Below are 27,907 nucleotides of genomic sequence, written 5' to 3'. Positions count from 1 at the left end.
ACTCACCTAGCTCAAAAAGTATTTCATATAAATTGATTAAACCTTGTATGAGTCTTTATCATGATATGAACTTGTGCACCTCTTTTTTTTTGTCTGGCTCCGCTCCATATTTTCAGAGTTATGGCCCCTGAAATAGTCAAAAATGCACATTTTCACCTTGTGACATGCCTAGCTCAAAAAATATTTAACGTAAATTGATTTAACCTTGTTTTGGTCTTTATCATGATATGAACCTGTGCACCTCCTATTTTTTTGTCTGACTCTGCCTCCTATTTTCAGAGGTATGGCCCCTAAAATAGTCAAAAATGCACATTTACAACTTTTGAAGCACCTAGCTCAAAAAGTATTTAATATAAATGGTTGAAAACTTGCATAAGTCTTAATCATGACATAAACTTGCACACCTATTATTTTTTGGCTGGCTGCACCCCCTATTTTTAAAGTTATGACTCCTGAAATAGTAAAAAAATGCACATTTTCACTTAATTATGTGCCTAGCTCAAGAAGTATTTAATGTAAATTCATGAAACCTTGCTTGAGTCTTTATCATGATGTGACCTTTCACACTTGGCATACTTCTTGAGAATCTTTGCACTTATTACAGAGTTATGGCCCTTGAAATAGCCAAAATAGTGGATTTTTTGTTTGTGATGCTCATAGCTCAAAAATATATGGCCTAGAATAATGAATCCTTTTCATATAATGTTTGTTTAGGCTAAACTCCGTTAACACTGCAAACATTTGAATTATTGCCCCTTATTTGTGACAAATGTACCATTGGGGGGCACACCCTGTGTCTTACAGACACATTCTAGTTCATGATATTAAAACTTTGTATCTTTATGCCCCCGAAGGGAGGCATATTAGTTTTCAACTGTCTATTAGTTTGTTCGTTCGTTCGTTCGTCACAACGTTAACTTTTTGCATGAAGGCAATTTACGCGAACCACTGCACCCAGGACCTTCAAACTTCACATGCTGATAGCACTTATTGAATAAACGACCTCTACTGACTTTAGGTTACCAGGTCAAAGGTCAAGGTCACAGGGACCAATGTTAACATTTTGCATGAAGACTCTTTACTCCCCAACCACTGCACCCAGGACCTTAAAACTTCACGTGCTGATAGTACTTATTGAGTACACTAACCCTACTGACTTTGGGGTTACCAGGTCAAAGGTCAAGGTCACAGGAACCAATGTTAACTTTTTGCATTAAGGCACTTTACTCACAAACCACTGCACCCAGGACTTTCAAACTTCACATGCTGATAGTACTTATTGAGTACACGACCCCTACTGACTTTGGGGTCACTAGGTCAAAGGTCAAGGTCACAGGGGCCAATGTAAACTTTTTGCATGAAGGCACTTTACTCGCGAACCACTGCACCCAGGACCTTCAAACTTCACATGCTGATAGTACTTCTTGAGTACACAGCCCCTGTTGACTTACGGGTCACCAGGTCAAAGGTCAAGGTCACCAAGGTCAAAGGTCAAGGTCACTAGGTCAAAGGTCAAGGCACTGCGGGGGCATTTGTCACCATTAGTGACAGCTATTGTTTGCTTTTTTTTCAAGGATGATATATGTTGTCTGTTAAGTGCCTCTCATTTTGGGGTATATATAATAGAAATTACTGCCTCCTTTTTCCCTGGTGCATGGGCATTGTAGAGTGTGTCAGCTTGGTCAGTGTCTGGCCTCATTAGTATCACATGACTGAAGCCAGGAAGAATGACATTAAAAAGGGAAAGTTCATTGACTAGGTTTCCTCTCCCTGATGTATCATCAGTGTTGGCCTTTCTCCAAAGTCTGTTGTGTTGGATGTGGTTGAAATCCCCTTGAGTCAACACTGGTACAACATCTTTGGGCTACCAACTGGACTTTTTGACAATAAAATGAAGAGTTCCAGAAGCCAGCACCTAGGACAAGGCAGCTGCCTCAAGCTTATTGATGAGATACAGACTAGACCATTTTGTTAGCACATAAAATGAAGAGCTACAAGAATAGTGGTGCACTGTACTCAAGCGTGAAACAGACAAAAATCCAGAAAAGATGTAACATTGGGTCAGCTAACTTAGACGACTCATCAAAAGTTCTTTGTCACTAAAGTACTCTGAGATTGGTTGAAAACTGTACAGATACATTAACTCAGAAACATAACTACATATTCTACAAAAAAGAAAGTAATCCCTGCTCATATAGTTTGCCTGCATCGAGGGTAAATAAACCTAACCTAACAGAGAATTGAACCAAGCCAAGACACAGTCCACCAAGGTATACATAACTGCTATAATTAGCCATATTATATCATATTCATAGCTGGAAAAATTAATACATAATTTAATGGCCATAATCATTAGAATGGGATAAATTTTTAATCAACTTCTGTTTGTGAAGATTGATTTATAGTTGCTAATTTGAGCTCGATTCCAACAAAGGACTGATGTTTACTTCCATGGAAGGGAATCTCCGCCAGGACATGCATGCTTCTAAATGACATTGTTATGTTATTTACTTACATATGCCTTCTCCAACATTGCAACTGCATTTTAGGGAATTTCCGCCAGAACATGCATGCTGCTAAATGACAAATGCATGTTGCCTTGTGTTATTCGTTTTAAACTAAATGCAACATCCATGCGTCTTTGTGTTACCTTCCATCCGTTAGTGGCACATACCTTGCATCTTTCGTCACTGCATGTATGTAAAACGCATATTCTTGCGTGTAAATGGCAAATGCATCCATTGTGTGGCATATTAAAATTTTTATGTGAACAAGTTCTTAGTGTTTTGTACGTTTTACTTTCTGTAATTGATTAAATCGTTTATTGCAATGATTGAAATTTATGCAAGGCGAAAACAGTGCTAAGTAAGCACTAAGCAGCACGAAGTTAATCAAATGCGACTTTAACATTTGTAATATGAAATTCGTAGAAAGCTGGGAACCAGAATTTCCGGCAGTTTCCGTAAAATCAGTAAACCATGCACGGTGTTTTAGTAAAAAAGTACTCATAATTTCCAGCTGTCCAGGGACGTAATTTCCACTGAAAACAACACAAGCATACACGGGTAAGTTTAGACTCTCTCACCGTTTAACCCACGGAAACTACCGAACACGTGAATTTGCTGTCGAGAGTGGTCTTCCGTGTAAACTAATTTGCGCTAAAATTTTTGCTTTTTGTTGGTTCCCTGTAATGTTGTAATGCACTACCGTGTTTAAATTTTTGTTATACTGCAAGTTTAAATATTTATTAAAGCCATGTGTTTTAGTATATTATTTTTGCCGGGAAACTGTAATATAAACAAGAACCAAGTGGTTGCAAACATCACTAATGTTAAATCCAAAAAGCAGTAACAATCAAGTTATGAAAATTTCGGAATATTCACAAGTCACAACGTTGTTAATAGCTCATTACATTCAGTAGGAACAACGTCAAATACGTGTAAGAAAACATAGAATACAGTTAGTAATAGCATGAGTATTCATTTCAATATTGCAGTAAGCAAACAAAAAGGTTGAACGCACCTGTCAATTACATGCAAGAATAACCGATATTCATGAAAGGACTGTTTTCTTAGCATTAAGAAGCATTAAAGATGAATTTCTTGTAAGGCAAATGTAAGAAACTAAAATGCAGTTGCAATGTTGCAGAACGCATATGTAAGTAAATAACATAGCAATGTCATTTAGCAGCGTGCATGTCCTGGCAGAGATTCCCTTCCATATACTTCAGTCTTCTGCAAGTTATTTTCATTTCTTAACTGACTAAAAATCGATTCACAAATCTGATTTCCTAAATCAGTTTTCAGTCTAGCCACAATATTTGTCTGCCAGTCAAACAGTTGTCTTATTTCTTTACAATTTCTTCGTCCTAAATAGACAGTGGAGTTCATGCCCCTGTCACTCTGGTGTATATAATTTTCTACTGATAGCAATAACATAATATGCCAGTCTCAAAATTTCAGCCTATCTCAAAGACATTTTCAAGTCCTGTCCCGAAAACACATAGACAGAATATCTTTTTATGCAGTTTTTGGTTATCTTGAAGTAAATGCTCCACTAATTGGAATTCAAGATGCAGAGTTTCAACTGTATATATGCTGAAAACTAATAGAAATGTAAGTTTCTTGTATGTTTGATATGTTCATTTGTGCTTATAGTTCTTTTGTTGATTCCTAGGTCATAAAACTTTTAGATGGGGATGGAGCATATAGTTATTGCACTGTCTTTCCGTCGGTCCCAAAATCTTTATCTGGAGATATAGAGGATATTTGTTTGTTTTAGTGTAAGATGGAAATATATTTCACCGAGTGAACACTATAATGCAATATTTTCATGAGTGGCACAGCCACGAATGAAAATGTAAATTATGGTGTTCACGAGTGAAATATATTTCGATCTTACACTGAAACAAACAAATTTTCTATTTATTTTATGCATTTTTAATGGTTTTAACCAAAATATATTCAGTTTGCCTGCGCAACGTCACGTGCATCGCATCATAACGTGATAATGTCGTGACGTCAGAATGTCTTTGTAGAAAAGCGATAAATAGTTCTATTACGTTTTTTGATTTCTTTTACATTTCATTATGATAATATGTAAATATTCATAATCCTTTTATTATTTTTATACATCTTTACCTTTACTGAAGAATATTTTACAAGGAAATTCCTATCATTTATAATTCATATCATTTCGCATTCAAATGTAGTTCTGTACCAGTGAAAAATAAAAATGATATTTTCACTGTTTGAAACAGTGTAAATATCAGTTTTATTTCACTGATAAATTTCAGTATTTCACAGAAAAGTATAAAATGAATACAGTTCTCAGATTTGGCCCATTATGACATGAAATGAAAACTTGCACATATTTTTAAGAAAATTAATGTAGCATAACAGGTGTAGGAGTTATGATCCTTTGATAGTTGACAGACTGCTGGATATTGTCCAATACAAGAACTTTAGTTCATTATCAGGAGATGAGTTACTAAGATCAAGCCTGTTAATTCACAAGAACCAGAAAGCATATATAATTATTTTCCTTTGAAAGGAGATGTTTGATTTTTGGAAGGTAATACTGTAGTGCTTTACTATATATGATTATACAGTATTTTATGATTAAGATTTAGAGATAAGATAAGATATATAATGTACTTACTTAATCCATGGGAAAAAACAACAAAAGCTATATAAGGTGAGTCTGGTGAACTGTAATTAAAATGTCTTGACATTTATATAGCAGACTGTGCAACCATTAGTTTCAGTTTTCATAAAACCTCTTATCTCACATATTGTATATTTAGAAATCTTATCGCAGACATAAAGGAAAGTTTTTTTGACAGGCTTTCAGAGATTTGAACAAAGAGTCTGAGTGGTTTTTTGCCTATTAAATCTATTTTTGACTCTGCTGAGAAGATATAATTACACCTTATGTGCTCTACATGGTATTGTACTAATCCTTGACAGATAATCAGTTGGTTAGCTGATGCATTTTCAGCAGCAGTACGTGATGAATCACAGACACTCGCCGAACAGGAAGTTGTTCGACTTCTACAGAACCTTAATAACAACATTGCAACCTCTAGAATACGAACCAAATTAAAAGTAGGTATATTCTATCTGTTTCCTGATTTAAAGTGATATTTGTCTTGTATCCTTCAGAAGTCCCCAATATGGGCAACCACTGTACCGGCCGAACAAAATGTCATTGCCACTTACAGTGTTTTTTTACTTTGAAAATATTCTAATCAGAAAACTGTCCGTTTAAGCTGAAAAATAGCTTATATACAAGATTTCAAGATTTTATTTAGATCATGGGTTAAGAATTTTTGACATTAGATAAAAGAGTCTTACAGAATATAGCCAATTTAACAAGTTCTTTTTCGCATTTACTGTTCATTAATTGATCTACCTTAATACAATTAGAGTTAAGACAAAACATTGAGAGAAACAATCAACTTGCAAAAAGTAGTCTGATTGAATACCAATTTCTTACTTTGTAGATGTCTTATCATTTGTTTTCTTCAAGTTTATATTGCTTTTCATTCAAGCCCTCAAACAGTTTACTAGATAATTACTGTTTGCAATCCTTCCGATATGTTAGTAACAAAGTAACAAGGGTTTTTTTTTTTGGTTTTTTTTTTGTAAATTGTTGCTTTATTTTGCAAGGTTCAGATATAAACTATACATCATCCAGTGGCTTTCGAGAGTGGTAGTAGGACTTTCTTGATTTAAAATATCTTTAATGTCAGTTTTGAGGCCAAAAATGTATTCTTTTCCAGTAAGGAAAGATTTGTTTTTTCTTAGAAATTTTACAAATGTTCTGCCTTGAAATATTGCAGTTATGCTAACTAATACTCAGATTTATGACAGTCCATTTACAAATAAACTCAGATCTGTAATTACCCCCATCGGAATTGTTTCTTGTTGATACATTCAAAACTAAACAGGATATTTCAAAAGTTTAAAAAGTTCATATTAACATACAGTTCATTCCAATTTTGTTTAATCCCACATTAAAAGAGAAATCTGGAAGAAAGTCAGTCAAACAGTATTCAGTAAATCTTATTATCATTACATGCATACACATTGTCATGGACAGTCCCCATGCACTTTAAAAGTCATATTTATGGCTCAGCATCGATATTTAGTAACCATGCAGTACCAGTAAACTTTGGACATGCAGTGCAATATGACTGATATCATCTCAGTTTCCCGTTGATTAGAACTGACATTGATTATAAAATTGTTTTTCAATACATGCTGCAACATTTATCTTAAACTTTTCATTGATTCTGTCTATTCTAATGTGGCTTGATATGTTGTAAAGGAGTTGTATATTCAGCAGTAAACAATGGTTTACAAGCGGATCAGTGATACCTGAGCAATATAACCTCAGTTATGACATTGATATCTCAGTTCATTACTTAACTTAAAGTTCAGCATTATTTTTAGCATTATATTTCCACGAGCATTTAAGAATGGAAACACAAAAGACCATCTCATGGTTTACAGTCGGATTTACCATGGCTCATTGATCAGAATGTGTGGATGTCTAACCACTCAGGCTAAATCCCTTGTGATTTGAATCCTATAATACATCTGAACCCAGAACAGATTGTTACCTGTACAAAAACTACTGGAGGCATTACAGTTTCATAAGTCAAGGTCAATGCAAAACTATAGGAATGATGGCAAAGCCTTACATTAACTGTATTAGTTCAAAGCCTATTGAAACACACCTGTACTTTGTAAGGACTGGCTGTTGTCTGTCAAAACTGACATGGAAATTAATGCTAATTTGTCTTTTTTAGTGTAACATTTTTATTGCATAACAGAACTTGGAATTTATTTCAATTCTGCATAGTAGAAAAATACGTTTGATAAAGTAGAAGTGGCATTTCTCATAAATAATACTGCAGCATCAGCTTCTGTACAGTGTAAAACAACAATAAATTTGTCATTTTATGTTGTGTTTTATTATTGATGATTATTTTACAGCTGCATGCATGTTGTTGGAAATCAGCCATCAATCATACGAGCCGCACCATGAGAAAACCAACATAGTGCATTTGGGACCACCATGGATCCAGATCAGCCTGTGCAACCACACAGTCTGGTCAGGATCAATGCTGTTCACTTTCAAAGCCTATTGGAGTTAGAGAAACTGTTAGCGAACAGCATGGATTCTGACCAGACTGCACTATGTTGGTTTTCTCATGGTGCGGCTCAGTTATGATTTGTAGTTTATTCCTTCAGTATTATGTTGTAAATTGTTACAATGTTTCTGTTAGTTTTCAATTTATTGTACCCCCTGACAACATAGTTGTAAGGGGGGGGGGGTTATACTGATTTCAGGTTGTCTGTCTGTCTGTCCGTCTGTCCGTAGACGCAATCTTGTGCGCACCATCTCTCCTTATCCCCTTGACAGAATTTAATGAAACTTCACACAAGTGATCAGTAACAACAGTAGTTATGCATGGGGCATGTTAGGTTCTTTTAGAAAAAAAAATTTGCTGAGTTATGGGACTTTGTTTTTTTGTTACTATACTATATACATAGACACAATCTTGTGCGCACCATCTCTCCTCATCCCCTTGACACAATTTAATGAAACTTCACACAAGTGATCAGTAACAACAGTAGTTGTGCATGGGGCATGTTAGGTTCTTTCAGAAAAATTGTTTGCAGAGTTATAGGACTTTGTTTTTTTGTTACTATACTATATACATAGACACAATCTTGTGCGCACCATCTCTCCTCATCCCCTTGACACAATTTAATGAAACTTCACACAAGTGATCAGTAACAACAGTAGTTGTGCATGGGGCATGTTAGGTTCTTTCAGAAAAAAATTTTGCAGAGTTATGGGACTTTGTTTTTTTGTTACTATACTATATACATAGACACAATCTTGTGCGCACCATCTCTCCTCATCCCCTTGACACAATTTAATGAAACTTCACACAAGTGATCAGTAACAACAGTAGTTGTGCATGGGCATGTTAGGTTCTTTCAGCGACAAAAATTGCAGAGTTATGGGACTTTGTTTCTTGTTAACATACTATGTACATACAGTCTGCATATGCAATCTTGTGCGTGCCTAATCTACCAAACCCTTGCACACAATTTAATGAAACTTCACACAAGTGATCAGTACCAACCCTAGTTGTGCATGGTGCATGTTACATTCTTTTAGATAAATATTCTGCATAGTTATGGGACTATGTTTTTTGTTACTATACTGTATACATACAGTCTGTATACATACAGTCCACATAATTATGCAATCTTGTGTGCGTCAGATTGCAATGTACTGTGTCAGTGCATGCGGGGGTTACATTCATCACCTTTAGTGATAGCTCTAGTTTTGACACAATTTATTTCATAAGGGGACTTTTCAGCATGAATGGTGGAGGACGGTCCTTTGTGCTTCTACAGATTTGTTTTGTAGGGAGGAGCAGGCACCTTAGTAGATTGCAGCCAACTTTCTGCATGCAGATCGATGCATTGCTTTTCCACATGCTTAAGGGCAGTTGGTGGTGGGCAAGTGATTCAAAGTTTATAACTTTTCAGCCTAAAATTTTAAGATTATCCTAACTTTTGCCTAGAAGCAGTGTGTGATTTATGCTGAAGTATGGGTTTCAATGTGTCCTTACCAGGAAAGGATTGTCATCAGAGATGCCTAATTCTTAATAAACCAACTGGAATTTCAGCAGACTTTACTGTTGGAATTGCAAGACAACAGTTGTGACCCTATGGAAAATGTACCCTTATTAGTCACTGGTCAGTATTTGGCATTTACTTACCAGTAGTGTTGTTTTGAAGTTGTTTAGCCTTTATCATGCTGGACACAACTGATTCTGCCTTTGCGAACAGTGTAGATCATGATCAGCCTGCACATCCGGCTGCGTTTGATGAAGATCTGCACTGCCATACAGTCAAGCACCCCTTTTAACAGTTAATGGTACTGTCCGAATTGAATGATGGACAAGTTCATTATAGAAATTTAGCAGGATTACTTGGGGTTAGAAATAGCACATTGATCATCCTGTTTGGCAGTCTTAATCTATTTGTTTGGAGTTTTAGCCTCAAGAATTGTTCTCTAAATATTGATGATACATTGGAATTGTCTGATTTGTTATCTCCAATTTAATTCTCCAAAGTGTAAAGATAAAATAACAATAATAGCACACTCACAGATATTGTATCATTCTGTAAGTCTCAAATGGTGTTTCATATTCTTTTAAGTGTAATGTAAATGTGCTAACTAATGATTTTATTTACCTTTGTGATTTAGAGGTATTTTAGGATAGAGAGAAATGATGTTCTTTTAATATCTGATGGGGAAATAAAAATCTGAGGTGTATCTATACTAAGTGCAGAAAGGGGAATCCTTCTTATCTATGAGGCCTTGATAATCAGACAAAACTTTTTATAGAACAGAAAATAGGATTTGTTGATAATCAGAAAAAGATTTAATAGGAAAACAGAAATGACTGAGTACTTCTGCTCACAAGATTTATTGAGAAAAGTCGTGTATGTTGAGACTCCATAGGGGGTATATGTTGTGTTTGATTTTTAGCTCATCTGATTTTTTGAAAAAAAAATGATGAGTTATTGTCATCACTTGAGCGGTTGTCGGTGTCGGCGTCGGCGTCGGCGTCTGCGTCGGCGTTGCCTGGTTAAGTTTTATGTTTAGGTCAGCTTTTCTCCTAAACTATCAAAGCTATTGCTTTGAATCTTGGAATACTTGTTCACCATCATAAGCTGACCCTGTATAGCAAGAAACATAACTCCATCTTGCTTTTTGCAAGATTTATGGCCCCTTTTGTACTTAGAAAATATCAGATTTCTTGGTTAAGTTTTATGTTTAGGTCAACTTTTCTCCCAAACTGTCAAAGCTATTGCTTTGAAACTTGGAATACTTGTTCACCATCATAAGCTGACCCTGTACAGCAAGAAACATAACTCCATCTTGCTTTTTGCAAGAATTATTGCCCCTTTTGGACTTAGAAAATCAGTTTTCTTGGTTAAGTTTTATGTTTAGGTCAGCTTTTATCCTAAACTATCAAAGCTATTGCTTTAAAACTTGCAACACTTGTTCACCATCATAAGCTGACCCTGTACAGCAAGAAACATAACTCCATCCTGCTTTTTGCAAGATTTATGGCCCCTTTTGGACTTAGAAAATATCAGATTTCTTGGTTAAGTTTTATGTTTAGGTCAACTTTTTCTCTTAAACTATCAAAGCTATTGCTTTGAAACTTGCAACACTTGTTCACCATCATAAGCTGACCCTGTACAGCAAGCAACATAACTCCATCCTGCTTTTTGCAATAATTATTGCCCCTTTTGGACTTAGAAAATCATTTTCTTGGTTGAGTATTATGTTTAAGGCAACTTTTCTCATAAACTATCAAAGCTATTGCTTTAAAACTTGCAACAGTTTTTCACAATCATAAGTGGACACTGTACATCAAGAAACATAACTCTATCCTGCTTTTTGCAAGAATGATGGCCCTTTTTAGACTTAGAAAATCATGGGTAGGACAATATTTCTATTATACAAAAAAAATCAGATGAGCGTCAGCACCCGCAAGGCGGTGCTCTTGTTTGTGTTTGTTTTGCTAAGCACCAGTGATGCCATAATTTACAATATTGCACTTTTAAGTCTTTTAAAGTATATATTAATACACAGTTTTTAGCAGAAAAGGTTGTTATATAAAATTATTGTCCATTAACCTTCCCCCCCCCCCACACACCCCACATTCAACTCTGCCATTTATCAGCAGTTCAAGAAACTGTTGTTTTAAAATTACTTTGCTCAAGTGTTCCCTATAATGAGGCTATGTGTCACAGGCAAGACAAAGACCCTTATCTCCAAGGTCAAGGTTACACTTGGAGGTCAAAGATCTTAGGTCAGTTTTCTTGTGCAGTCAATAACTGCTGTGTATGGGTCAGTATTTAAGTAACTTTGCATAGACAGTCACTTTAACGAAGACAGTCACTTTAGCAAAAAAAAATGTGTCATATGCAGCACCAAGACCTCAAGTTCAAAGGTCAGGGTCATACTTAAGAGATAAAAGATTTTTGGTGAAGTTTTTGGAGTGGTCTTTAATTTTTATGCATGGATTGATGTTCAGATAACCTGGTTCAGTTATTCACGATTTCAAGACAAGTGTTATGTACAAGACCCAGACTCCTTAGGCTCAAAGTGGGGGATGTCAGTAGTTCTGTTACAGTTTGTTGTTTATTTCAGTTATATATTCTGAAATCTCTCCATTCCATTGACTCTAAATATCTACAGCAAATCAAATAGAGAATTTAAATATTTTAGTACTCACTTGATACAGGTTTTCCGATATATCAGACGCTAGACGCTATTTCATGATTACTTCACCCACGTTCTTATCACATAATCTTTTTTCATAATTCAGAAATGGATAAGAAATGGAAAGAACCATTTGTTCAATAGATACTGGAGAAGATTGACACATTTACTGATGGTTTGAGGGATTTCGTCTCTAAGACTCTGAAAGAAATATTGACTGATGATTTTATTTCATCTTGAGAAAACCTCTTAATCTACTCCAATTTCAACCATTACATTAAACACTGTATCATTTTTCATTCTTTCATTGTTAAATGTTACATTACTTACCGTGTATTTGTTTGGGTTCTTTAAGTCTCTTAAAAAATGAAAGCTCTCTCTACAGTAAGCATGACATTATTGTAACTTTTTCTCTACTTGAAGAAGATGATCATTCCAGTCAAACCTGATTAACCCTTACCCTGCTAAATTTCTGTAATGAACTTGTCGGACATCCGAAATATTAAAAGGGGTGCATACCAAAAAGATACTGACTCAATGGCAAAAAGTGCAGATTATGATCAGACTGCATGGATGTGTTGGCTGATCATGATTTGCAATGTTCGCAAAGGCAGAATCAATCGTGTCCAGCATGTTAAGGGTTAAGCAGCAAGTCAAGGAATTGTCACCATGTGGTTGCTTATTAGTCAGGTTGAAATTAGAACAAAATGTAAATTGAGGAAGTTACAGCTAACAGGCTGCTTATGCCAAGTGACTGCTTGATACTTGTGACTAATAATAATTAAGGTAAGTTGCAAGTATTTGACAGCAAATTCAAAGAACTCAAAAAAGTAATGGTACAAACTAGGATATGGCATATTAGTTGCCTTAATGCTGACTTAGTTTTATGTTAAAATTTAAAAATGAGACAGCTAGCTAGAGAACATGAACTTTTACAGTTAGTGCTATAAAGGAAGGATATCAAAAACTATGGATTATATAAAACTTTCTACTATAATCACCACATTTTAAACATCACGGCATTTTGAGCCTTTAAAATTGTTCTGTCACATTTATGCAACATTTTGTGACATTCTTCACTTTTTGTGTATTCTCTTTGAGATTTATTTAAGGAGCAAAAAGACACATCACAAAATGTTAGATTTGTAATGCAGATATAATAAGTGATGTTTTATTGATTTTTATGAAATGGATTGGAGCCATTGTCTTACCCTTGCATAATCATTAACCCTTAAAGGTCCATTACTAAGGGAAAGTGAGTTGGCAATTTTTTTCATAGCCCGTGCATAGACTTCTGCAAGACACTAAATAATGAAGATTGGCAGGTCAAAATTTACAGAAGGTCTTTGGAACTCAAAGAAATGTATGTGTATTATGTTGAAATTTCAATGAATCGACAGAATGACCCCCCAGGTCTTTTTAACTTTCTTCATACTTCGTAGAAAAATAATTGTACATAAACTGCAATTTATTTCGAATTTCTACATACCAACTTTCATTTTCCAATAAAATGAAATAGTTTCTGTGCTTTTTAAAAGAAATCAAAATGTTCACTTTCCTTAGTATTGGACCTTTAAGACACAATTGATTCTGGCTTTGCGACCAGTGTAGATCATGATCAGCCTGCACATCCGTGCGGTCTGATTGTGATCTGCACTGTTTGCCATTCAGTCAGTATCATTTTGGTATGCACCCCTTTTAACAGTTAATGGTACTGTCCAAATTGAAAGATGGACAAGTTGATTATAGAAATTTAGCAGAAGAGAGGATATGAACACTTGGTTTTGGTGTATCTCTGTGATTCCAACAAGTAGAAATGTTTTGGTTCCATACCACATATGTTTATTTCAACGTAAATGAAATGTGAAACTAAATTATAACCTAACTGTACTGAAAGTGTCCAATGTTACCAAATTCATGCTGATGCTTAAATAACTCTTTGTTTGGTAGACAGGATAGAAAAATCAAATTTTAAAGATAACACCAGTAAAAATATAACTTGTAGGTGTGAAGTATTTAATGAACAGAAATAAGTATAAATGATAAGTATAAATGACTGGATGTTCAAGGTTCAGAGTCTGATTAATCACCTATAATGAGAGAGAAAGTGAACTTTTCACTTCAAATTGTAATACAACTTGCAAAAACCTGCACCAAACAAAAACTGTTTTATCAGATATTGTCAGAATACATAACATAATTTCTGCATCCAATCCAGACAATATTACAACTTGGTAGTGAATGTTGTTAGACACACAATTTGTGTGTTAGTGCACTAATTAGAAGTGTTTCTGCAAGTCAAAGCACTTCTATTTGCATATAAAGTTGTCTGGATTTTCTGTAAGTAAAATCTTAAAGAGTGTTGAAACATTGTGAGGAAATAAATCTTATCTGAGAGAGTGAAAGCCAAGATATCAATCTCCATATAGTAGGCTGTCAATGTCTAAGGTTATCTACAGGTTTAAGTAATTTTCACAAATTGATTAGAATTTGTCTGCCAGGGTTACAAGCAAAATATTGAATCAAAGGCTTTAGTGCAGTCATTGAAAGCTCAACATAGTTTATGAGGAAAGTTAATCAAAATGTTTCTCAGTATAACAACCAGCATGTTTATGTTACAGACCTGACAGTTGAGCTTTTAAGAACTATTAATCATATTTTATCTACTATAAAATTGATTCCCACTTTGTTTTTTTTAGCTGTTTTCAGTATGTTGCTCAGAATAAACCAGTGAAATACTGAAGTTTTGAATTAGGTCTTTAATTAGTTTGATAACTTTGAAATCAGTTTCCTCCAAGTAAATATTTTTTGTTAAGTAGCCAGTATTTTTCAGGTAATATAATTATATACAGCTTTTAGACTTTACACACACCTTAAATATTATCAGTCAAACTCACAGATTAAGTTCCAGAACTTTCGACTTTGCAAAATTATCCCCCTTTTTCTGGAGAGCAAGTATTTCTACAATTAGTGAAGTTAATGCTTTTCAGACATTGAATAAGCTCACTAATAACTTCACAAGAAATATCCCTGTTTGTATTTAGAACTTCTAAGCTAAGGCTTTGTATGCTAGCTTAGTATCTCTGCAACCATCTGCTATTTTTTACAAGTTACAACATTCTGAGAGTTAAAATGGGAAGGCATTTAGATATTCTGAGACATTGCAATGATTTAATGAAAGTAAATCGTGATGTAGGTCCATTAGTCATTTAAGCGTGTGCATGTAGTTAAAATTTCTTTTGCATGTACAACACCAGTGCTCAACTTTATCTAGGACAAAGAAGAAATCTGTCTCAACTCACTTAGGCTTACACATTAGTTAGGATAGTTTTCCGCCAAGCTTTATATTTCTTGAAACTAATCATTTTTGATGTCAAATAAGAGAACTTGGTGTGGAAGATAACTTCACATCATCTCATTTAATCTTTTTTACGAAAATTATAAAGAGAAATCAAACACAGATATCATGATGCAGTGGAATTTCTGTTATAGCTAGTGTTTGTGGTTTGTATAGCTGTTATTTGTACTGTTATAGCTAGCGCTGTACCGTTATAGCTAGTGTTTGTATAGCTGTTATTTGTACTATTATAGCAGTTGTTTGTACTGTTATGGCTAGTACTTGTTCTGTTACAGCTGATGTTTGTTCTGTTATAGCTGGTATTTGTACTGATATAGCTAGTGTTTGAACTGTTATAGCTAGTGTTTGTACTGTTATAATTGGTGTATGTATAGCTCTTGCTTTTACTGTTAAAGCTCTTGTTTGTGCTGTTATGGTTAGTATTTGTACTGTTATAGCTGGTGTTTGTACAGTTACAGCTGGTGTTAGTAATGTTATAGCTGGCATTTGTATAGCTCTTGTTTGAACTGTTACAGCTTTTGTTTGAACTGTAATAGCTGGTGTTTGTATTGTTATAGCTGGTGTTTGTGTAGCTGTTGTTTGTACTGTAAAAGCTAGCATTACATACTGTTATAGCTCTTGTTTGAACTGTTATAGCTGGTGTTAGTATTGTTATAGCTGGTGTTTGTATAGCTCTTGCTTGTACTGTAATAGCTAGTGTTTACATACTGTTATAGCTGGTGTTTGTAAAGCTGTTATTTGTACCGCTGTAGCTGTTGTTTATAATGTTATAATTGTTCACTTTGTTATAACTGCTGTTTGTATTGTTGTTGTTTGTTCTGTTAAAGCTGGTGATAGTACTTATATAACTGATGTTTGTATAGCTAGTATTTGTACTGTTAAATCTAGTGACTGAACTGTTTGTTAAATAAAATTGTATATGTTGACTGGGGCCACTCCGTCAAAGGTCAAGGTCACAGGGGCACGAACATGGAAAACCATTTCCAATCAGTAACTTAAGAACCACTTGACCAAGATGTTGAAACTTCATAGGATGATTGGTCATGCAGAGTAGATGACCCCTATTGATTTTAGGGTCACTCCATCAAAGGTCAAAGTCACAGGGGCCTGAACAGGGAAAACCATTTCCAGTTAGTAACTTGAGAACCACCTGACCCAGAATGTTGAAATTCATAGAATGATTGGTCATGCAGAATAAATGACCCCTATTGATTTTAGGGTCGCTCTGTTAAAGGTCAAGGTCACAGGGGCTAGAATATGGAAAACGATTTCTGATCAATAACTTGATAACTGCTTGACCCAGAATGTTGAAACTTCATAGTTTGATTGGACATGCAGAGCAGATGACCCCTATTGATTTTGGGGTCACTCTATTAAAGATCAAGGCCACAGGGGCACGAACATGGAAAACCGTTTCCGGTTAGTAACTTGAGAACCACCTGACCCAGAATGTTGAAACTTCATAGGATGATTGGTCATGCAGAGTAAAGGACCTGTATTGATTTTAGGGTCGCTCTGTTAAAGATCAAGGTCACAGGGGCTTGAATATGGAAAATTATTTCTGATAAATAACTTGAGAACCGCTTGACCCAGAATGTTGAAACTTCATAGTTTGATTGGACATGCAGAGCAGATGACCCCTATTGATTTTGGGGTCACTCTATTAAAGGTCTAGGTCACAGGGGCACGAACATGGAAAACCACTTCCCGTCAGTAACTTGAGAACCACCTGACCCAGGATGTTGAAACTTCATAGGATGATTGGACATGCGGATTAGATGACCCTATTATTTTTGGGATCACTATTGAAGGTCAAGGTTGCAGTGGACAGAACATGGAAATCCATTTCCAGTCAATAACTTGAGAACCATTTGACCTAGAACCTTCAAACTTCATAGGGTGATAGGACTTACAGAGTAGATGACCCTTATTATTTTCACTCCATGAAAGGTCAAGGTCACAGGGGGCTGAACATCGAAAATGCTTTCCAATCAATAACTTGAGAACCATGTGACCCAGAATGTTGAAACTTAATAGGATGATTGGACATGCAGAGTAGATGACCCCTTCTGATTTAGGGGTCACTCAATCAGAGGTCAAGGTCACAGGGGCTGAACATAGAAAATGGTTTCCAATTCATAACTTGAGAACCATTAGACCCAGAATGTTGAAACTTAGTGGGATGATTGGACATGCCAAGTAGAAGGTCCCTATTGTAGCCAACTATCAGTGTCTCTTTGACTTCCGCTCCTATCCCCTGTTGACTTCTTGCTTATACAACTATGCATTGGGGGAGATATGCGCTTTTCTACAAAAGCATCTTCTAGTTAATAACAAGATCTGTTTAAGTCATTCATAAATTGTTCACCAGATGCTGTTCTTCGAAATATTAATGACAACACAAAATTCTGTTCTACCAGAAACTGTGACAGGATGTATTGATTGTTGCTTGCGTGTAAAAATGCTATTTGCCCATAAGATAAATGGAAGGGTGTGCTTTGGCCTTTAACTGCACACCAAAATGCTATTCACCCATAAAATAAATGGAAGGGTGTGTAAATGTGGTATTTAACTGCACACCATACGCTGTTCGTCCCCAAATTAATGACATGGTGTGTTTTGGCAGTTTAAATTGCACACTAAAATGCTATTCACCCATAAAAGAATGGATCGTTAGCTGCACACCAAATGCTTAGTCTATTTATCCACAAACTTAAATGACAGGTTGTGTTTTGGCCGTTAACTGCACCTCTACAAGTTAAAGACAGGTTATCTACACAAATTAAAGACAGATTTTCTTTGAGGTGTAAGGTAGAAATTACAGATAAAAAATAGTAACAGAAATTATGTCTTTTTTTTTGTTTTTTTTTTTTTTTGTTTTTTTACAAAGATTAGACCATTTTCTGTTTCTTTAGGACTTTGTTTGGAGAATATCCTAAATCTCTGTATCATCAGCATGTGAGAGAGAACAGAAAGGTGAAGTCTAAATTATGTAAAGCCAGCTATGTTATATAGTAATTGACTTATTATCTTCTCTATTATAACAGCCTGTTAACTGCTCATTATTTCCTTGATACAAGTGAAGACTGTCTGTTAATTAGTGAACTATTTTTGTTCCATATACTCCGAGTTATTTGCCTGAAAACTTTTTTCTTATAGTACAGCTGATATTTTATGGCCTCCTTCAAATTGTTCTGTTCCATGCCAAGGGAGTCGGCCTAAGTCAGTATGTGTAAACCAATTTGTTTCAAGTTGATTACTGTAGAATGCTTGGTCTCCATGTACTCTGATTTATTTGCCTGAAAACTTTTTTCTTATAGTACAGCTGAGCTGATATTTTATGGCTCCTTCAAATTGTTCTGTTCCATGCCAAGGGAGTAGGCCTAAGTCAGTATGTGTAAACCAATTTGTTTCAAATCGATTACTGTAGAATGCTTGGTCTCCATGTACTCTGATTTATTTGCCTGAAAACTTTTTTCTTATAGTACAGCTGAGCTGATATTTTATGGCTCCTTCAAATTGTTCTGTTCCATGCCGAGGGAGTCGGCCTAAGTCAGTATGTGTAAACCAGTTTGTTTCAAATCGATTACTGTAGAATGCTTGGTCTCCATGTACTCTGATTTATTTGCCTGAAAACTTTTTTCTTATAGTACAGCTGAGCTGATATTTTATGGCTCCTTCAAATTGTTCTGTTCCATGCCGAGGGAGTTGGCCTAAGTCAGTATGTGTAAACCAGTTTGTTTCAAATCGATTACTGTAGAATGCTTGGTCTCACAGTGGTCAAACTTCATAGGATTGCCTGTAGACTGAAAATGGTTTCAGCTCAAAAGCTACAGAACACTTCAGCCTACTGTCATCAAACTACATACAGTGATTGTTTATAGCCAGCAGATGATCCCTGTTGTTTTTGGGGGTCTGTAGGTCAAAGGTCACAATGACTTTGAGACTGAAAAGGGTTTTTCCTCAATAAGTAATGAACACTTTAGCCTCACAGTTGCCCAGCTTCATAGGATAATTGCTTATAAACAGTAAATGACCCCTGATTTTAGGATCAGTTGGTCAAATTTCAAGGTCACAGTGACCTCAACACTAGATATGGTTTTTGCTCAACAGTCAAATAATGCTTTTGCTATCAGTCTTAATAGGATGGTTGCTGGTAGTCAGTAGATGGCCCCTGCTGTTTTTCAGGTAATTTGGTTAGAGGTCAAGGTCTCCATACAAAATTACATACCTACTTGCCTCTGACAGGTCAATATAGGTATGTGCATGTGTGTTTTTAAAAACTGCTCTTGTTTCTATTGATTTTAAGGTTTTGTTACTGAGAAATGCATATGTTATAATTTATTGTCCGTAAGTATTGACCTGGCACTCATGAATATTCCGTATGTTTCCGTAAATTAATTTTCGGTGTACGAACCCAAACAATGATATAGCTATTGAAAAGCCAATTATATACCAACACGTATCATGTGCAGATATAGCTGTGCGGACAAAGCGTTTTGCCACTAATCTCAGGGTTGAGTGTTCGAGTCCTCTGTCTGACTAAATTGTTTTTATGCCCCCGAAGGGAGGCATATAGTTTTTGAACCATCTGTCTGTCGGTCTGTCGGTGTCCGCATTTTTCGTGTCCGGTCCATATCTTTGTCATCGATGGATGGATTTTCATATAACTTGGCATGAATGTGTACCACAGTAAGACGACGTGTCGCGCGCAAGACCCAGGTCCGTAGCTCAGAGGTCAAGGTCACACTTAGACATTAAAGGTTATTGCATTGATGGGCGTGTCCGGTCCATATCTTTGTCATCGATGGATGGATTTTCAAATAACTTGGCATGAATGTGTACCACAGTAAGACGACTTGTCGCGCGCAAGACCCAGGTCCGTACCTCAAAGGTCAAGGTCACACTTAGACATTAAGGGATAGTGCATTGATGGGCGTGTCCGGTCCATATCTTTGTCATCGATGGATGGATTTTCAAATAACTTGGCATGAATGTGTACCACAGTAAGACGACGTGTGCAAGACCCAGATCCGTATCTCAAAGGTCAAGGTCACACTTAGACATTAAGGGATAGTGCATTGATGGGTGTGTCCGGTCCATATCTTTGTCATCGATGGATGGATTTTCAAATAACTTGGCATGAATGTGTACCACAGTAAGACGACGTGTCATGCGCAAGACCCAGGTCCGTAGCTCAAAGGTCAAGGTCACACTTAGATGTTAAAGGTCTTTTTTCATGATAGTGCATTGATGGGCGTGTCCGGTCCATATCTTTGTCATTCATGCATGGATTTTAAAATAACTACGCATAAATGTGTGACACAGTAAGACGACGTGTCGCGCGCAAGACCCAGCTCCGTAGGTCAAAGGTCCTAAACTCGAACATCGGCCATAACTATTCATTTAAAGTGCCATCGGGGGCATGTGTCATCCTATGGAGACAGCTCTTGTTTTTTTTATGATTCTATCTGTAAAAGACGGAAATTTGTCACACTTATCATGATTTATCAACGAAATACTCTACTATCGATTACCATAATGATTCTTCTACGTACATAAAACCGTTCTACAAAATGTCGTTTCAAATCTTCAGGACCGGACAAGCATTCACTCATTCAACGGACAATTCAAAGAACTGTTGTTAGCGATACAAAATGCAATGTTTCATAAAAAATATATAATCATAGATACAAATACAAACACAAGGAATTATATCTTAAAAAATGTGGTTAGAAAAGAATTCAAAACCCATGGTAACATGTTTTCAAGTCGGAGAGCTTACCACTACACCACTGTGCCGTTGATTCTCTAAATTGGTTATTTTGATAAATCTAGATATTTTCAGGACACGAATATCACGTGAAATAATGAAAACGCCCGAAAATGTTGGCGAAGATTAATGAGTGCCAGGTCAATACTTACGAACAATACAGAAGTACTTTCACTGTGGATAATCTTCCCATATGTTTTGTTGTTTTCAGTTGTTTTAAACATTTCTTATATTTTTGCCCTTGGTTATCAGTCTGCTCTGCTAGCATGATACAAAGGGCATGTGAGAGGTGGCTAAGTAAGTCCCAAGGTGAGGCAAATTTTATGTATAAGTCTCCACCTCTGCTTTATATGGAAGAGTTTTGAAACATTATCATATCCCCACAAACTTTGTTTGTGGGGGGGAAGTTTGTTGTGGGGGGTGGTGGTGTATATAGGAATGAGCTTGTTTGTCGGTCCGTTGGTTTAATGGTTTCCAGACAATAATTCATGAAAGGCTTCACACAGGTGTAACATTATAAAATAGGTCAAGTTCGACTTTGCCTACAAATAACCATTTATAGCTCGACTAAACGAAGTATGGAGAGGTATCCTACTCGACCTGGCGTCGGCGTCATTCCGCGTCCGCACTTTGGTTAAAGTTTTGATGCACTTTCTCATTATCTTTGTTATTACTTGATGGATTTGCTTCAAACTTAAAATAGTTGTTCCTTATCATCACCCACATCATATGGCACAAGGGTCATAACTCTTGCATCAATATTTTATGAATTATCCCCCCTTTTTACTTAGAATTTCAGGTTAATTTGGTGCACTTTCACTTTATCCGACTTATTACTAAATGAATTTGATTCAAACTTAAAACAGTTGTTCCATCTTACCACCCACATCATATGACACAAGGTGCATAACTGGACCAATTTTTCATGAATTATGCCCCCTTTTTACTTAGAATCTTATGTTAATTTTGATGCATTTTCACTATATCTCAGTTATTTGGAAATGGATTTAATTCAAACTTGATGTAGTTGTTCCACATCATCACCTCCATCACATGACCCAAGGTGCATAACTCTTGCACAAATATTATATGAATTATGCCCCCTTTTTGCTAAGAATTATACTTACATGGTATTTTGATACACTTTATCTTTACCTCCCTTATTACTTAATATTTTTGACACACACTCAAGCTATTGTGCAATATCTACATCTACCATTGGAGTCATTAAACACTCCAGTTTCCTCAGATGTGCCCAGTTTCACTATCCAGCATCAAAATAGTCGAGCGTGCTGTCTCCTGTGACAGCTCTTGTTTGATGTAGTTATGGCCCCTTTCTAACTTAAAATTTGCCAAACTCATGGTTTCCCGACTCATGAAAGGGTTGACAGCTTTAAATAATTTTTGATACATACCGTATTTTTCCGAATAAACGCCCCCGGGGGCGTTACATTTTCCAAAGAGGGGGCGTTCATTTGAGGTAAAAAAATAAAAAATGAAAATTTTTACAAAACTTAAAAACATCGTTCAAACTAACTGTAAAGTGTTTCTGTGTTGTTTAATTCCCCCAAAACATAATTATTTGGCATCCAATTTAATGCAGTGTGTCTTAAAATTATGCATTTAAATACAGTACCTCATGTATTCCGTGACACGCTCGCGACTTTTACAGTAACACATTACGTCATCATACCCAAACAGCTGTGTACTCCAATAACATTTTCCTTAGTACATGCGGGTGGCAATACACAATAACAGTGGTTTGACATGCTGCTTATGTGCCAGCTTTTAAATTAAAAGTTATTAAAACTGCCGAAGAAAGGGTTAACACTTTACAGCAAATTTGTTTAAAGTCGACAGGAAGCTTGTGCGCGGGTGGTGCAAAAACAAATCAAAAATGGATTTACCATTTAGTTTTCTATTTGATGATTGGATACGTACCGTACTTAGTATAAACGTTTTGGATTTACGGTACATGGACTGTTTAAAAGTGTGTTTAATTCTTAATACATTGGATACATACTGTAAATTACTTATTATGTTGACTTATAAAAATGAGGTAGGTGAATTTTTTTTCGTTCTTGTTGACTTTTTTTCCCCTCCAAAACGGGTGGGGGGGCGTTAATTAGAGGGGGGGCCTTAATACGGGAAAATATGGTAGGTGTAACAGCATTAAATATAGGACAAGTTCGACTTTGACATTGGCTACATTAACCACAAATTTTTCGCCTAGTTATCAACCATAGCTATGACTAATTTTTTACGCTTGTCCAGGCACTTTCTTTTAAAATAAAAGCCAGATTTTGATGAAATCTCTCCATGGCCATGACTAATTTTTTACGCTTGTCCAGGCGCTTTCTTTTAAAGTAATTGCCAGATTTTGATGAAATCTCACCAGTGTTATCAACTTTCTGCCATACCTTAATGTGGGGGTATTATTCAACACTCCTATGACAGTTCTAGTTATACCCCCACCAAACATGTTTGAGGGGGGTATATAGGAGTCAGTTTTGTCGCGTCCTGTCGCGTCCAGAAATATATTATCTCAGTTATTACCAAATGGATTTGATTCAAACTTAAAATACATGTTCCACCTTATCACCCACATCATGTGACACAAGGTGCATAACTCTTGACACCAAGTTATGTCCCCTTTTCATTAGAATTTAAGGTTAATTTTGTTGTATTTTCACTATATCTCAGTTATTACTAAATGGATTTGATTCAAACTTAAAATAGATGTTCCACCTCATCACCCACATCATATGACACAAGGTGCATAACTCTGACACCATTTTTTTATGAATTATGCCCCTTTTTACTTAAAATTTAAGGTTGATTTTGATGTATTTTCACTATATCTCAGTTACTACTGAATGGATTTGATTCAAACTTAAAATAGATGTTCCACCTCATCACCCACATCATGTGCCCACATCATGTGACACAAGGTGCATAACTCTGACACCAAGTTTTCATGAATTATGTCCCCTTTTACTTAGAATTTTAGGTTAATTTTGTTGTATTTTCACTATATCTCAGTTATTACTAAATGGATTTGATTCAAACTTAAAATAGTTGTTCCACCTCATCACCCAGATGATGTGACATAAGGTGCTAAACTCTGACATAAATTTTTTATGAATTATGTCCCCTTTTACTTTAAATTTAAGGTTGATTTTGATGTATTTTCACTATATCTCAATTATTACAAAATGGATTTGATTCAAACTTAAAATAGATGTTCCACCTCATCACCCACATCATGTGACACAAGGTGCATAACTCTGACACCAATTTTTCATGAATTATGCCCCTTTTTACTTAGAATTTAAGGTTAATTTTGATGTATTTTCACTATATCTCAGTTACTACTGAATGGATTTGATTCAGACTTAAAATAGATGTTCCACCTCATCACCCACATCATGTGACACAAGATGCATAACTCTGACACTAATTTTTCTTGAATTGTGTCCCCTTTTACCTAGAACTTAAGGTTAATTTTGATGTATTTTCACTATATCTCATTCTGATTGGCTTAGAGCCAAAGGGAAGTAACCTTTTTTTAACTTTTGTTCTGAGTTTCTTCCCCTTAAATTCCAGGAATTAGTCTATTTTAAGAAATCCTATTTTTAGATTTTCAATATTTTAGGTATTTTTCTAACTTTTTTATTGTAAGTCCTATGTAAAAAGTAAAAACATTTTTCTGTGGTAACATGGGTCGGTAAGACACCTTTTTGTATTCACTTTTAGTGTATCTCTAATATTAGAGATTTAATATATTTACTAGTATTACTATACTAGTATTATACTAGTATTACTTTAGTGGAAGCCCAGGATGAAGTACTCCAAAGTATTTTTTAAGATTTCTTATGGTTGCCATTTTTCTGTGACAAGACTGTATGGTGGGGGTATGAGTCACTCCTGTGACAGTTCTAGTTTTAGTGTTGGTAAGATACGAGGTAACACTGGTAGATATAATATTCTATTAAATAAGCTAAATGTTTTCAAAAGCACTGTTAACCAGCCACAAAATAAATGACTTCCAGTACATGTACTGCAGAAATATACTCGAGGTTTTTTCCCCAGTGGTGTCATTATATTTTGTCTCAGACATACACTTCCTCTGCAGGCACACATTCTGTAAGATCTATTGAGTTAAGTCTCAGATTTAACTTATTAGTCAATTAGAATAAGGGAAATATTTTTCAAGAGCTTGATAAAGCATAAAACTTGGTCTTTCATTTAATTTTATTTACATTTTGTGGCAGAAAACAGTACTTGACAACACCACTTGAACTATATGCATTGTCTTTACAGCTGTAACTGTATTATCTTCTGTAAAACAACAATGGCTTAAGGTAGGAGGGAGATGAGCAGTGCTCAAGTTATCCGTGGTTTCGAGCCATCCTTCTACTCACCCAAACATACATCTCAGTGTGTTTGTGAAAATGAAAAACTGTTTATAATCTTGGAACCATTGCTTCCTAACATATTAGATACTTAGGAATATTGTATAATTAATAATCATGTTACAAACATAACAGCATTTAGTAATGCTTCCTTATTCTGTCTGTGTTAATGCACAAAAGATTGAACTTCATCCTCCTGGTTCCCAATCTGTATAGACTAGTCTGAGAAAGCAGCCTTGCCATTTGTCAGTTTAATGAGTCTGAGAAAGCAGCCTTGCCATTGGTCAGTTTCAGAAAGCAACCTTGCCATTGGTTAGTTTCAAGAATCTCAGAAAGCAGTCTTGCCATTAGTTAGTTCAAGAATCTCAGAAAGCAGCCTTGCCATTGATTAGTTTCAAGAATCTCAAAAAGCAGCCTTGCCATTGATTAGTTTCAAGAATCTCAGAAAGCAACCTTGCCATTGTTTAGTTTCAAGAATCTCAGAAAGCAGCCTTGCCATTAGTTATTTCAAGAATCTCAGAAAGCAGCCTTGCCATTGGTTAGTTTCAAGAATCTCAGAAAGCGGCCTTGCCATTGGTTAGTTTCAAGAATCTCAAAAAGCAGCTTTGCCATTGGTCAGTTTCAAGAGTCTCAGAAAGCAGCATTGCCATTGGTTAGTTTCAAGAATCTCAGAAAGCAGCTTTGTTATTGATTCTAAGTTTCAAGAATCTCAGAAAGCAGCCTTAAATTGTTATTGGTCAGTTTTAAGAGTATCAGAGAAAGCAGCCTAGCAATTGGTCAGTTTCAAGAATCTCAGAATGCAGCATTTTCATTGGTTGGTTTCAAGATTGAGGTCAATATCAACCAGTCAGATACTGGGTAACCATGTACTCAGTTTCAGCACTGACTACTATTTCCTTCCCTTTTCCTTAGAATGTTGAGATAAATAATTAGGAAAATTGACAAATGGACCAAAGAAAATCTCTTATAAATGTTCAAATGGTATCTCAACAACATAACAGTAAATAACGATGAACAATAACAATTCATTATGAGCTAACAAATTGTATATGAAGCAATTCAATTTACATTGTCATTTGCAGTTTGAAGTTATTACACAACCACAAATGCAGGAAATAAGATATTGAAAAGATTATGTAAAGTTCTAAAATTTAAATGCATCAGCTACAAAATACTTCACTATGGTATATTTATGTAATTATAATTACCTGTTTATTTGCATTATTATAAAGCTTGCTGATGATAGAATCCAAGGCTACTAGAATTTAAAACCCTGTTGAAAAAATGGGAGTAAAATAAAACTCATAAACATTAATAAGTCTCTAAAAATCTTACACTTTTTAGTGCATTTAGTGATTGTGGAATAAACTTGAAATTGATTTCATAATGTATTCACCGAGTCTCAACGTAAGCGTTGACCGGTGGTATAATTACGTGCGAGCAGGGCGCTTTTTGCGGTAGTTTTCACCAGTCAAGGTAATGTTTTCCTTCGCAGTTTTTTTCATTATTAAAGCTTTGTTATTGGAAATTGGCCGAGGATGACCTACAATGAACACGCTTTCATGGGGATGTTTCGGAATTTTCTTATCATTTGTAGTTTTTTCTACATTCGGGAAATATTCACTAAAAAACATGTATTTGCCTACCCCCCCTTTTAATTTTCTCTGTTGTAATGGATAAATTAGTTTTTTAAAATGTCTCGTATTTTCGTCATACAGGTAGGATAAAACTCATTTTAACAGATCGGTCACCGTTATATGCAGAATAAAAAATACTTAGCCCGGCAAAACCCGGCCGTCGGGGAAGGTTTTGTCTTACGTCCGAGTCGGTGGTTCACAAAAATAAAAATGTGTAAGTACGAGCAGGTGGAATTTATGAAAAACGGTATTTTCACGACTTTTAATGATCCGACAGTGGACAAAGTCATTTTTATTAATTATAGACTAACATTTCATGTTTCTTCATTGTGCACAGTCATTTTAAAATATTTAGGTTACATATTTGAAGCCTGAAACTATTCAAAACTTTTATAAGACTCGCTAATTATTTCCTTTAGACAGAATTATACAAATTGTTTGTGTTTTAAGAAGTGTAATGTAGATATTTTGAAATAAGTGACAATAACTAATTTTCAATCGAGAATTTCCCAGAGAATCAAGTAACGTTTCACCAACCGCTTGTTCGAAGTCTCAGTTTTATTGAATGTGATATCTGATCTCTGATGTCTAAAATAATATGACGCCCAAGTCTCGGATTGAAAAAAATACAACGTTTGGGGAAAAGTAAAAGAAGTACTATAATACGACCAAAAAATTAAATATCCTGAAGCCCTTTCATCTGAAAATTGTGGCAGTTTTAAGTATATACATAATTTAGCAGACTATTTACAGACTTTGTGAAACATCCTGACTTATACTTCCGTGTGCAATTTAATTTTCATTAACTGTTGTAAATGATTTCAACTATATTTTAAGGTGTCCGAAAAAAAGGGCTCTGTTTTAAATGTTTATAATATTATCAAATTTT

The 27,907-nt window shown here is 35.4% G+C and overlaps 1 protein-coding gene across 1 annotated transcript in view; it reads left to right on the top strand.

Moving 5' to 3' along the window:
* Positions 1 to 27,907, top strand: part of LOC123536068 (inactive phospholipase C-like protein 2) — a 217,652-nt gene that overhangs the window by 78,943 nt on the left and 110,802 nt on the right. Inside the window, exon 5 of the mRNA XM_045318863.2 lies at positions 5,477 to 5,606. Within this exon, the coding sequence (XP_045174798.2) occupies positions 5,477 to 5,606 (130 nt within the window). The remainder of the gene's footprint in view (positions 1 to 5,476; positions 5,607 to 27,907) is intronic.

Source organism: Mercenaria mercenaria, chromosome 17 (genome assembly GCF_021730395.1).
Source record: "Mercenaria mercenaria strain notata chromosome 17, MADL_Memer_1, whole genome shotgun sequence".
In the NCBI taxonomy this organism is placed as follows: Eukaryota; Metazoa; Mollusca; class Bivalvia; order Venerida; family Veneridae; genus Mercenaria; species Mercenaria mercenaria.
This window is presented reverse-complemented; position numbering and strand designations above follow the sequence as displayed.